Raw genomic sequence first — 15,151 nt, 5'->3', positions numbered from 1 at the left:
TCCACACAGGGGGTGCAGATTCCAAATGGACTGATCCATTAATGATAATAACTTAATCTTCATATATAGCGCATTACATCAAATACCACAAAGCACTTTACAATTAAAAAACATAAGTAATTAATGCCAATTGAATTATATACATCACTAAGAAATACAAAAAAAAAAAATGATATAGGGTCACGATAGATATTGCACAAAAGGGATTGCATGGAAATGATGTACAAATTGAGTAAAGATAAACTAAGTGAACTTTTCAATGTGACGACCAAAGTAACAAAGCAAAATAATTTTAACCAAACTAACAACAATTTTTGTTTAAACCATGGTAATATAATGCAAAATATCAAACAAAAAACAAGTAATATGGTTTATGCACATTGGAGGCAGAAAAGGTAATTTAGAATCATATTACACAATTTTAAAAAGCCAAGCTGTACACTACAAGTACAGCACGTGAGTAGAAAACATAAAAGGAAAATGAAGTATACAGCAAAGCAATTTTAATTGCTTCGCTGTGTACTTATATTGATTAATCATGTTTAAAACACATAATCAATCAATATGATATCAAATAAATTGAAACATGGCAAAAACACAGTATCAAATTAAATATAAAAATTCCAAACATGCATACTTTTAACACAAATACCAAATTGTCAAAGCAAAAACATCTATACCAAGTATAATACTCGAATGGAATGAGCAAAACACATCGTGAGAGAAAACCAAGAAAAATAAATTAACTTATACAAGGATAGACAAAAATTATTATTGAAAACATATTGCACACATTTTTAACATAATAAATAACAAAATTGCATAACAATCAATGATACATTAATATCAAAATACGATGTAATAGTTCGGACAAAGAGTATACAAAAATCCAATGGTGAATAATCGCGAGTAGAATCCAAATGACATAAAGAGAATGATAATGCCAGATATAATGCTAAATTGATGCAGTTACCATTCAGGTAACTCCATTTGAAATTCACACTCTCTTGACAATTAAGATCACGTCATCTACTGTGTAGGTACTCTGTGTGTACCAGTCAGGTACCTTGAATTGGCAACGATGTACATGTCCATGCGGCCACAATAGGTATCTTTTTGTGTACTAGATATTTGGCAGGGTTCAACTTTAATGGGAAGGGGGTAACACAGACTGTCTAAACACTTCTATTAATAATTATATGCAAATAAAAATACCCCTAAATTGTATGGCAGGCTTGTATTCCACTATAAAATTAAGCAAATAGCATCCATAACTGACTAAAAATCTTTAAATTTTGTACTGTTATAACAGCCATTGCATAGCTAAGGTTAACATAACATTACACAACACCCCATATTTCCCTGGCGGCACCCTCATAGCACATGCCGCGTACGACACATCCAGCTTTGCGTACACTGTACTGTCACTCTATCGCACATCTCTGCCTCGCAGACTTAGTTTTCATTGTATCGCCTTGCCTATGACCTGAATTTGTTTCTTTCTTTCTGTAAAACGACTTGTTGAGAAAATGGAACATCATAAAAATGAAAAGGCGGGAAAAAATATGAGATGAAGATGTTGACCTAATTGTAACATTTATTGGCAATAAAAATATGAATGAAGAGGTATGGGACTAGGATCCACAACATGCTCATCTATCAGGGCACATTTCTTTAACCCCAATACATTTGTACATTCATTGGATGACCTTTGAAAATTTGGGTACAAAAACTCATACTCTGCAACTTGAGGTTAAATTTTGCACTATTGATTGTTTGATTGAGGTTATTGAACTATGCCATTGGGATGAGACCATTGTGGTCCATGGTGTATATTAGGTCAGTGACTTGTAAACTTGTAAGGTGGTAATGTTTGAAGTGTTTTGTAAGCAATGTATCTGCATAGTTTTAGAGAAAGAGTGACTTTTCTTCCAGGGTTTGCTATTTTAATAATTTTACCCAGCATGTACGTAGTCAGTGACTCTCTTGCAACATAGAAACCAACACCACTTCATTTCATGATGAAAATAACAAATAACTCATCCTAAACCAAAAATCTATAACATCACTAAACAAACAGTAATTGTGGGTATTCTGAAATGTAATCTTGATTCAGTTTTTGCCAGTACTTTTCTTTCTCTTTTCATTTCTATTTCATGTGTCTGTGTCTGTGGTTCTGGAGATCTCCTCCAATAAAGAGAGGTTTATTTATGAGATAGAAGTTATATGTATATTGGGTAATTTCTGTTAAAATCCATACACCCACTATGGAAGACGTGACCAGGGTATAGATTTCAAATGGATTCACCCATTTAGGTAACTCCATTTGAAATTTGAAATGTACACTCCCTATGTGGAATAGTAAGGTCATGTCTTTCATAGTGGGTGTATGGATTTCAACTGGAATAACCAGATCCAAGGATGCAAACATGACTAAGATACTTTATGCACTACTTCCACAGAAAAGATACCTTAAACTTCCCATGATGCATTTCTTCCATTTCAATTTTCAATACTGATTTGCTATCTAATGCAAGAAGTGTTGATAATGACAAAAAGTACCTAAATGAACAGAGCGCATCCATATCTTGAACAGAGCGCATCCATATCTTGCAAAATATGTTTATTTATTTAACTATCGACCCATGTTTAGCCAGTCTATATTCTCAATGTGAAAACAAAGGAAACCTGTTACTAATAACAGGAGTGTCATTTGATGTAATGAGGTGATGCATTGTGTTGCAAAGAATTCTGGGAAGGGTAATATGTCTTCTCTGCTATTTTCCCTTACATATTGTTACATCATTTGATAGAGATTTCCCTAAGTTGTGACTAAGGCACTTTTCGCGCTCATTTCTTTCCATATGTTACATAATATCACGATAAATACCCTCAATGTTATTGCATTGTATTGTATTTAACGGTGCCACATATTTTGCTGTCATTGGATCTGGAGATGGCAGACTCCCCCTTGTTCTGCCATCTACACACAATATTATGTTATCACTTTTTGTTGGATTGTACCTTCACCTTAACTTAGGTCGTCAAGTACAGTGGATTGTGAAAGAAATGGCTGCCATGAAATGGGGATGGTATAGGTAAGACTTTAACTTTACCTTAACTTAGGTCGTCAAGTAGGGTGGATTGTGAAAGAAAAGGCTGCCATGCAATGACCAGTGGTATTGGTAAGACTTTTAAAGGAGACTTTTTAAACTATTTTTTTATATTTATCCATTTTTATCCATTTATTTTCACCATTTGCAAGTCCCATAAAGGGTCACCCCTTGCACCAGCATAGGAAGGAACAAAGCAAGCCAACAACCAAGATCCCCAATCCCTGGCAGTGTACCAAACTGTCGGTTGAATACAAGAAGGCCATATCGACTGCTCATTGCCAGAAGTGGGCAAGTGCAATAGCTGCCATGTGTAGATGAGTAGAATATACTGTGTGTAAATTTCCAAATTTCACAAGGCAGCTATTGCACTTACCTACTTCTGGCACTGAGCAGTCAATATGTAACAACAAAACACTTTAAAAAACCTTTTTGACAAGAGGATGAATTGGCATGGAGGACAATGTGGCAATGCACCATTTATCTATCTGCCTTGCTTGCTTGTCTATTCAACTTTCAAATCATTCAAAACTAACTTAGTTATGATATGATTTTTCCAAAAAATGTCCTTGCTTAGAAGTGTGAGATATTTCCTAACATAGGGAAACATAAATTGCACTGCCCGTGGGTATCAATTTTGGGGACTATGCCAGAATTATTGAAACAGGATGCTTTGAATAACCTTTGAAAGGCAAGAGTAAAATGGGGGAAGAGGTGGTTGTACCATTTATACTTTCTTATCCAAGTATTTGCTCTTTGAAAGTTTGAATAGAATATTAAATATACATTCACAAGTTCCAACCAGCTTTTACTGTTGTGTTTAATCACAATGTCACTTAAGCTAATTTGCTTAGTACAGTTACAGGTTTAAAGAAAAAGTGAAGTCTCATTTTTTAAATAAAAGAAGCTGTTGACTTTAACTTATCGGCAGTGTATCATGGCTATGTTTTTGTGGTTTCTAATTTCCCAATGACTACTTTGGAAATGAGCTAATCCTCAGCATATCGTCTTGATGTCTTTGTATGTTTTTGTATTTTACATGTTCCTATGGAATTTTAGCAAATACAATTGTTTAAGGTGTGTTTTCCTATCTAATTCATGTTAATTCATGTAATTAACCAGTTCCTTTCAGAAAAGCAACACCAAAGCATTACTGATGTTGTCAAAACCAGTCAAGTGAATTGCCAACAATTAGCATCAAATATTTCCCTTTCTTGTGGAAAAAATATGCCATGTAACTTCCCAGTATGTAGAACAGGCCCAGTTCCCTTTGACCATATCAGCAAATTACTACTGGCTATTGATACTTGATTGGTGGTGTGTTTGACAGGGCTCTAACTAGAGCTATAGCATATGCGGCTACCAATTTATATTATGCACTTTGGTGGAGAGAGGCAATTGAGACAATGGCATAGTCAAGGGGGAGGGGTCTTACCTCCTTGAACCCATGTGGGATGCTGCCTGCCCTGACATTCAACATTTTTAGGCCTTTTTGTGCTCTTTAGCTTATAGACGAATCCAACAAGCCAAGTGATGGTCAGAATTCATTCAAAAGCCATGTTATATTGTATTGTGTTGTAAACTTTTATCATTCTTTTGTCTATGTGTAACACGGGTGGTGGAATGCAGTTTAAAATTCCCGCCAAGGCCACATTATTTCACATTTCAGGTGGGATAGACCCAGCGGGTCCCAGCTATGGCTGCCATCAAGGTGTAGGAATGTGTGAAATTGGATTAATCTATTAGTGACAATTTTCACCAATTTAAAAGTTTTCTTACCCCCTTTGAAAAAGTCCAGGCTATACCACCAAAGTGAGATAATTATTTTGCTCATGTGTGCAAGACAGTGCTGCCAGAGTTTAAACCCACATCCTAAAGCTCCAGGTAACCAACACTCATACATAAAAGAACTGAATATATAAAGCTATAAGACATACTGCAGCTTTGGCACTTAGAACACACTGTTGCTATATCATATGATGTAACACTGATACAGAGTTAAGATGTTGCACAAAATGAACATCATAAATACCCTACTGAGTACACCTTGATAGAGTTACAAACAACTTGACTGTGTGAACTTCTGTAATGCTACTAGAATCTTAATGCTCTCTACTTGTTTGTCATATAAAAAAATCAGACATTTCAGACTAAATTCTTTACAAACTACAGATACTGCACAATTGAATAAATCTGTAAGCGGGACATTTATTACCTCATTTGTATGATTCTTTAGTCACAATCGTGGATACACACCAAACCCAAGTTTTCCACAGTTCCATAAAAGATACAGTTGCGTGTGCAAAGGGGAGGGGGGACTGGGGCCATGGCTCCTACTTGACTCATTCCAGGACAATTTTCAGTCGTGGAATTGAATATTCAGTCAGTTGTGGAGAAAGTCCAGGAAAATGATCAGTTGGGCACAACAGAAAATTTATCTTCTGTTCTATTTGAAGTCAGTAAAATATCTAAGAAATACTAAGAAAAGTACAAGTTGACTATGTTTACCCAAAATAGCTAACTTTTAAGGTTTTGGAAATCTAAAATCCAGGAGATTCTGAGTTAGCTCTGCCCATTCAACTTACCTTCTCCTAAAACCCCATTCATATTTTTAGGGCTTGCCCAAAGGCATTCACCGCACACAGTTCTTTTATTTTGTAGGTCGATTGGGAGACCACAGCATCTGGTTTCCAACATCCTGTGCATGCCAATGCAAGAGATCACAAAAAGTTTGGGCATATGTGGGTGCATGATGTGAGCCTGTGTGTTTGCATGAGTGGATGGAGTTATGCTTACCATGGAGAAGTCATCGGCATTAGCACACATCAATTTAGGGAAGACAGCTTGCTTCTCATAGCGTGCAGGATCATCATAAACATTGCCATACATAAACCCATTGGTGAGTGTAGAGTGAGCGTGGATATCTATGTAGAAATCTATATCAACTTGCTGTAGAAGAAGGGAAAAAGTTGCAAAACAATGAGTTATCAAACAAGACAGATTTACTGAACTTATCTACACATATCGATTGCTCAGTGCCAGAAGTGGCTAAGTGGAATAGCTGTCATGTGTAGATGAGAACAATGTAATGTGCGTAAATTGCCAAATGTTCACAGGGCAGCTATTGCACTTCCCTACTTCTGGTACTGAGCAGTCGATATGATGTGATTTGATTCAACCAAATTATTTGTGGGTCTTCAAAAGAGTTTTGAAATATAATCAAACAGCTTCAAAACTGACTCTCTCATCCTCCTCAAAGAACCAACAAATGGGCTCTTCCAATCCAGTTGAAATCCATGCACCTCCTATGGAAGACATGACCTTATTCTCCCACACAGGGGGTGTAGATTTCAAATGGAGTCACCTATTCAGGAAACCTCATTTGAAATTCACACCCCCTGTGTGGAAGATTAAGGTCATGTCTTTCATACAGGGATGTATGGATTTCAACTGGAATAGTCCATTAAGTGTGATAAAGTATGCAGCATTTATGGTATCAAATGAACAGATTGCAGTCAAGTTAAAGTGCAAGGCTCCTTGACTGTCAAACCCTGGACCATTGGTGTACTGGTCAGATGCACTAACAAGTGGGTATCTGACCACGAAAACGGTAATTATAGTGGAATGCGTTCTTCAAGGCAGTTATTTAGATATTGTCTTTTATTGTACCTCTAAACATTATGATGATATAGTCTGTATGCCTTCCTCGAGTCAGTAAAGTAAAATTAAATTTTGAGATTTTCTCAAAAACTGTTAATTTTTGCAGGAATCTGTTATGCTAGTTGGATTCTCTCTATCATTTCCTTTCTGAACATGTATACAACTAGAACTAGCATAACAGATTCCTACAAAAATGAGCAGTATTTGAGAAAATCACAAAATTTGATTTTACTTCACTGCCTCAAGGAAAGCAATCTGACTATAGTGATTTTCTGTAAAGTGTGCTGAGGCCTGTGGAATCCATGTAGTGCACTATTAGATCACTTGTTTTTCCTTGTATTACTTGATTCAGTCAGGTGTTAAAGCTGAGTTGAAGGTCAGGCCTGATAAAAATTAAAACAATAGTAAAGGAATGAACTGGGTGAATGGCCTGAATATTTTAAATCACCTTCAAGTAGGAAAACTGCGCTCTTCCAAGCCTAGGGGTATGTAAAATCTACATTTTCCAAAATCAGAAATGAAAACCACAAAGGTCCATGACATGTTGCTCTTGCAGATGTATGGGGTTGAGAGGCAGAATCATGAGAGTCATTACATTTCTTTTTCTAAGTACAAAATTGAGACTTCTCAAACATTTCTGATGGACATTAGTGGGTCAACGCATGCCACATATTGACTTACTGTTAGTGTTGCCAGATTACCTACTATTGGGCTACTTCAAGTTTATCTGTCATTTCCATACAAGCACAACTTGTCCAGGTAAGGTACTAGTAATTATAAATTTGATATTTTTAAAGCATTTTAAAACTTTAAAGTGCAAGGCCATCTTTTCTGATCATCTTGTTTGATTTTGCCACGTTGCAGAATTGAATTGAGGAAAGTAGACAAAAATAAATAAGAAATGTAAATTGATAGCATCTTACATTTAACTGATTACTTGTCTTGTTACTTTCTGAACTTCTCAGATATCAATAAATTGATTGACTGACTGACTGACTGTCTGTCTGCATCACTGACTGACTGACAGTCTGCCTGACTGACTTGTGTCTGCTTGTGTGTCTGCCTACCTGACTGACTGTCTACCTGACTGACTGAATGAACGAACGAACGAACGACAAATGAATGAAGGAAGGATGAATGGAAGGAAGGATAGATAGAAGGATGGAAGAAAGAAGTAAATAAATCACAGATAGAATGAAAATCAACTGTATTTGAAGAGCTTTGTTTCAAAACCCCTTACATCCACTTGCCCATTTTTGAGAACACATCAAAAAATCATCAAAAAAATCACTGATATATGGGTAATAATCAGTGATTATTTTGATGATTTTTAATGTGTTCTCAAAATTGGGCAAGTGGATGTAAGGGTTTTGAAACAAAGCTCTTCATTTTAAACCCAACGTTAGGAATTGGGTGTTTTTTCCATGACCTTGGAAATTGAACATCTTAAGAATAAGTTGCCACATTTTTGCCCTTACAACTCTTGACGTGACAGTCACTATTAGGTCACGTTAACATTCCATGTTGACTTACAGAGCTCTCATCCATATCCATAAGAAGTTGCTTAGTGGCATGGAGTGTCGGGTGAGCCCAAGGGGACGGCTCATGCCAGTGGCGGTTCAGATCAAAACCCATCAGAGAACACCTGAAAATGAGAAACATAAAGAAGGGACATGTTTGTTGTTAAGGTCAAACACCTTTGGTTAAAGGTACTAGCTTTTTTTTACTGGATATCTATTCTATCACTTTAAAAATGACTCAATTGTCCTGAATTCGGGCAAAGTTGCTACAGTCTTTACAAATGTTTATTTTGAGGCTGTATGTCACAATTGAGTAGTTTATATTTGCACAGAATCAGGAGTGCTATCTTCAGTAGATAGCAAATCATTAATATACTGAATCAGATGTGCTATCTTCAGTAGATAGCAAATCATTAATATGAATAGAGAAGTAGTTTATACTGTACTGAATCAGATGTGTTATCTTCAGTAGATATCAAATCATTACTATGAATAGAGAAGTAGTTTATACTGTACTGAATCAGTTGTGCTATCTTCAGTAGATAGCAAATCATTAATATGAATACAGAAGTAGTTTATATTGTACTGAATCAGTTGTGCTATCTTCAGTAGATAGCAAATCATTAATATGAATAGAGAAGTAGTTTAACTGTACTGAATTTATACTCAGTAGATGCAAATCAGAATAGAGAAGTAGTTTATATTGTACTGAATCAGTTGTGCTATCTTCAGTAGATAGCAAATCATTAATATGAATAGAGAAGTAGTTTATATTGTACTGAATCAGTTGTGCTATCTTCAGTAGATAGGAAATCATTAATATAAATAGAAGTAGTTTATATTGTACTGAATCAGTTGTGCTATCTTCAGTAGATAGCAGATCATTAATATGAATAGAAGTAGTTTATATTGTACTGAATCAGTTGTGCTATCTTCAGTAGATAGCAAATCATTAATATGAATAGAAGTAGTTTATATTGTACTGAATCAGTTGTGCTATCTTCAGTAGATAGCAAATCATTAATAATATAATAGTTTATAAGTAGTTTATATTAATATGAATCAGTTTATATTGTACTGTGCTATCTTCAGTAGATAGCAAATCATTAATATGAATAGAGAAGTAGTTTATACTGTACTGAATCAGATGTGCTATCTTCAGTAGATAGCAAATCATTAATATGAATAGAAGTAGTTTATATTGTACTGAATCAGTTGTGCTATCTTCAGTAGATAGCAAATCATTAATATAAATAGAAGAAGTAGTTGAATATTGTACTGAATCAGTAGTTTATATTGCTATCTTCAGTAGATAGCAAATCATTAATATGAATAGAGAAGTAGTTTATATTGTACTGAATCGGGTGTGCTGTCTTCAGTAGATAGCAAATCATTAATATAAATAGAAGTAGTTTATATTGTACTGAATCGGGTGTGCTGTCTTCAGTAGATAGGAAATCATTAATATAAATAGAAGTAGTTTATATTGTACTGAATCAGTTGTGCTATCTTCAGTAGATAGCAAATCATTAATATAACTAGAGAAGTAGTTTATATTGTACTGAATCCGATGTGCTTTCTTCAGTATATAGCAAATCATTAATATAGAAGTAGTTTATATTGTACTGAATCAGTTGTGCTATCTTCAGTAGATAGCAAATCATTAATATAAATAGAAGTAGTTTATATTGTACTGATGCTATCTTCAGTAGATAGCAAATCATTAATATGAATAGAGAAGTAGTTTATATTGTACTGAATCAGGTGTGCTATCTTCAGTAGATAGGAAATCATTAATATAAATAGAAGTAGTTTATATTGTACTGAATCAGTTGTGCTATCTTCAGTAGATAGCAAATCATTAATATGAATAGAGAAGTAGTTTATATTGTACTGAATCAGGTGTGCTATCTTCAGTAGATAGCAAATCATTAATATAAATAGAAGTAGTTTATAGCTGAATCATCTATCTTCAGTAGATAGCAAATCATTAATATAAATAGAGAAGCTATCTTCAGTAGATAGCAATATTTACATGATATTACAGAAGCTATCTTAAGTAGATAGCAAATCATTAATATAAATAGAGAAGTAGTTTATACTGTACTGAATCAGATGTGCTATCTTCAGTAGATAGCAAATCATTAATATGAATAGAGAAGTAGTTTATATTGTACTGAATCAGGTGTGCTATCTTCAGTAGATAGCAAATCATTAATATAAATAGAAGAAGTATATTGTACTGAATCATATGTGCTATCTTCAGTAGATAGCAAATCATTAATATAAATAGAGAAGTAGTTTATATTGTACTGAATCGGGTGTGCTGTCTTCAGTAGATAGCAAATCATTAATATGAATAGAAGTAGTTTATATTGTACTGAATCAGTTGTGCTATCTTCAGTAGATAGCAAATCATTAATATAAATAGAGAAGTAGTTTATACTGTACTGAATCAGATGTGCTATCTTCAGTAGATAGCAAATCATTAATATGAATATAGAAGTAGTTTATATTGTACTGAATCAGATGTGCTATCTTCAGTAGATAGCAAATCATTAATATAAATAGAGAAGTAGTTTATATTGTACTGAATCAGGTGTGCTATCTTCAGTAGATAGCAAATCATTTATATAAATAGAGAAGTAGTTTATATTGTACTGAATCAGATGTGCTATCTTCAGTAGATAGCAAATCATTAATATAAATAGAGAAGTAGTTTATATTGTACTGAATCAGTGTGCTATCTTCAGTAGATAGCAAATCATTAATATAAATGAAGTAGTTTAACTGAATAGTTTATATTGTACTGTTTAATTCAGATGTGCTATCTTCAGTAGATAGCAAATCATTAATATAAATAGAGAAGTAGTTTATATTGTACTGAATCAGTTGTGCTATCTTCAGTAGATAGCAAATCATTAATATAAATAGAGAAGTAGTTTATACTGTACTGAATCAGATGTGCTATCTTCAGTAGATAGCAAATCATTAATATAAATAGAGAAGTAGTTTATACTGTACTGAATCAGGTGTGCTATCTTCAATAGATAGCAACTCATTAATATGAATAGAGAAGTAGTTTATATTGTACTGAATATGTGCTATCTTCAGTAGATGCAAATCATTAATATAAATAGAAGTAGTTTATATTGTACTGAATCAGATGTGCTATCTTCAGTAGAGAGCAAATCATTAATATAAATAGAGAAGTAGTTTATTTATGAATGTGCTATCTTTATACTGTACTGAATCAGATGTGCTATCTTCAGTAGATAGCAAATCATTAATATAAATAGAGAAGTAGTTTATATTGTACTGAATCAGGTGTGCTATCTTCAGTAGATAGCAAATCTGAATTAATAGCAAATCATTAATATGAGAAGTAGTTTATATTGTACTGAATCAGATGTGCTATCTTCAGTAGATAGCAAATCAGTTGTTTATATACAGAATAAATCAGTAGATAGCAAATCATTATATAAATAAGTAGTTTATATTGTACTGAATCAGGTGTGCTATCTTCAGTAGATAGCAAATCATTAATATAAATAGAGAAGTAGTTTATATTGTACTGAATCAGATGTGCTATCTAGATAGCAAATCATTTATATAAATAGAGAAGTAGTTTATAGTAGAATTTATATTGTAGATAGCAAATCAGAAGTAGTTTATATTGTACTATCTTCTAGTAGATAGCAAATCATTAGCAAATAAACAGTTACAAGTTCAAAATTGCACATGTTTTGAGAAAAATATTCATTTAGCACACCAAAATTCTAAGAGAGAGTGAACATGGATCTTTATCCTAAAAATATGATTATAATCATCATACCTACTGGTGTAAAGTCCATAAGAATTGACTACTTTGAAAACAATCATTCAAATTCTAAATCAACATTCAAATATTCACAGTCTTTCTCATTTATGAAGATCTCATATCATTTAATATTTTGAACACTCAGTAGTTATACTAATAGTATTTAAATCTACAAGAAGTTAATTTAATAAATGATTTCAATGAACACATTTAAAATTATTGGGTAAAGTGGATAAATATCTAGCTAACAGTACAACTTCATTACAACGCATCCACATGTTTAAAACACATGCATACAACACACCCTAACAAACACAAAAATTGATATCCTAAAAATGATAAGGTATCAAGAATCCTATTATCATATTCATACAGATGTATTTCACAAAACAAGGTGCATATTCCTGACTTTTATAGTATAAAAACCCTACTTTATGTGGAATAATATTAACATTTTTTTGTACTGTGATATGCCATACTGAATATTTACTTGTTTTTTCTTTTAACATCCTTTTTATTCTTTACTAGCAACTTGAGTATCCACAATATACTTTCTCAACTTTAACAGGTGCCACACCAGTCATCAAACCATACTAGCGCCCTCTATAATTTCCCAAATAATCATCAGGTGTGTTGCGCTGCAATCGCCCTTTGGCTACATCACACAATCACATTAGCTTCAGTGTAATCATTCCTCGGTGCATACACAAACCACACTTGCGCAGTGTTGCCACATTGAGGTGATTAATGATAGATTGAAAGGGATGTTGAGACCTGTTGATGTCTATGATGGAGTAAAAAGGAAGGGAGGGAGGAGATATAGCTACGCTGGTGGTAATCCATTTATTACATGATACTTTCAATGGGTTACAGGTGCTAGCTAATAATGGGTGATCAGTTGTTAGGAAAAGGGTATTTCTGACTGAATGTACTTTTTATGATACGGACAAAATTAAGCACTTAAAAAAACGTTTGTTAGATTCAAAATGACTGAAGCACACAGATACAGGTGTACTCACACAGACAGAAAAAAATGTGACACACCTGGTAACTACTGGTGGTTGATTATGTTATTGAACAGTTTGCAGTGAGTCAAGTCACTTGTTAAAATATTTTAAATCTCTCTATGTTATTTGTTTCAATGTACTCCAATCGATAAACACATCTACACATCCCCTCTTGTAATTACCTCCCAACTGTGAAGTGTGTAGGAATTTTCAACTTTGAAGTTCCATATACTGACATTCTAAACATTCTAACCATGGAGTTTTTACACACGAATCCGTACAAAATCGAATTCTGTGGAGGTCCTCATATCATAAAACAAGAGGTGGTATACTCCCATCTATGGCTCAAAGACATTGTTTTTGAATACCATCTCCAACTGCAGAGTCATCGCAACCGTGGACTTGGTAATGTATGGTATGTGTATGATATGCACACCTCCACAGTTTGAATGCAGATACAAATGCTCATACACACAAACTCTCACACCCCCACAAGTTCAACAACATACCATACATATTTACAAGATATATAGATACACCTGTTAATACAGCAAGTACACCAACCCCGACACCCCCACACCCAATGTACACACACCCCACCCCCACTCTTCATATACCTGGCAACCTGGAGGTTAATAACATCATCATCATCATTAGTACTACGCGCATTTCATTCATGTCCCTTGCCGTTATTGCAGTCCTCCAGTACCTACCAACCTGTTAGGGGTTTTCCGGTTCACAAAACTTGCCTCCGGGGAGAATGGGAAAGAAATGCATGGAAGAGCACTTTTTGTACATAGCACGACAAATTAGCAGCATGTAATCAATGAGCTAGGTACAGGCTGTGAAATTGCATGTGTTTTATGTGGAAGTTGTTTTATTGACGTGGTTTAGTTGATTGCATGTCAACCTTGATGATATAATAAGAAACACCTTGGTTATGCTTTTGTTCTGTTGTTTTACTTTCTATGTAAAAAGCATCTATACAAATTGATTAATTGCTTTAATAAATTAACACTTTCTTCATCCCATCAATATTTGAAACGTTGCTGATGAATTATTGCTAATTATGTAAAGACCCTACTAATCCCCATAAATTTTTACAAATATAAATCTAGTGGTAATATACAAGGATGTCTTTCATAAAATGAAGGTGAGCATCCTGATTGCAGACCACAAATTGGTTATAGGGCCAAAGTTAAATTGACTTGTTCATATATGGCAATCTCAGTTGTGATATCTTCCAAAGAAAACAGTTGTATGTATGTATGTATACGTAGATGATGTAAAGATAGCACAACTGATTCTGTGCAATATAAACTACTTCTCTATTTATATAAATGATTTGCTATCTACTGAAGATAGCACACCTGATTCTGTACAATATAAACAACTTCTCTATTTATATAAATGATTTGCTATCTACTGAAGATAGCACACCTGATTCTGTACAATATAAACAACTTCTCTATTTATATAAATGATTTGCTATCTACTGAAGATAGCACACCTGATTCAGTACAATATAAACTACTTCTCTATTCATATTAATGATTTGCTATCTACTGAAGATAGCACACCTGATTCAGTACAATATAAATTACTTCTTTATTCATATTAATGATTTGCTATCTACTGAAGATAGCACACCTGATTCAGTACAATATAAACTACTTCTCTATTCATATTAATGATTTGCTATCTACTGAAGATAGCACAACTGATTCAGTACAATATAAATTACTTCTTTATTCATATTAATGATTTGCTATCTACTGAAGATAGCACACCTGATTCAGTACAATATAAACTACTTCTCTATTCATATTAATGATTTGCTATCTACTGAAGATAGCACAACTGATTCAGTACAATATAAACTACTTCTCTATTTATATTAATGATTTGCTATCTACTGAAGATAGCACATCTGATTCAGTACAATATAAACTACTTCTCTATTTATATTAATGATTTGCTATCTACTGAAGATAGCATACCTGATTCAGTACAATATAAACTACTTCTCTA

At 33.8% G+C, this 15,151-nt stretch overlaps 1 protein-coding gene across 1 annotated transcript in view; it reads right to left on the bottom strand.

Moving 5' to 3' along the window:
• LOC140160713 (cytosolic carboxypeptidase 6-like) overlaps window positions 1-15,151 on the bottom strand; it is a 230,224-nt gene that overhangs the window by 24,122 nt on the left and 190,951 nt on the right. The window contains exons 9-10 of the mRNA XM_072184008.1: window positions 8,307-8,418; window positions 5,910-6,062 (exon numbers count right to left, since the gene is read on the bottom strand). Of these exons, the coding sequence (XP_072040109.1) occupies window positions 5,910-6,062; window positions 8,307-8,418 (265 nt within the window). The remainder of the gene's footprint in view (window positions 1-5,909; window positions 6,063-8,306; window positions 8,419-15,151) is intronic.

This window comes from Amphiura filiformis, chromosome 1 (genome assembly GCF_039555335.1).
Source record: "Amphiura filiformis chromosome 1, Afil_fr2py, whole genome shotgun sequence".
Taxonomy (NCBI): Eukaryota; Metazoa; Echinodermata; class Ophiuroidea; order Amphilepidida; family Amphiuridae; genus Amphiura; species Amphiura filiformis.
The sequence above is the reverse complement of the archived record's forward strand: the minus strand, read 5'-3'. Positions and strand labels throughout refer to the sequence as shown.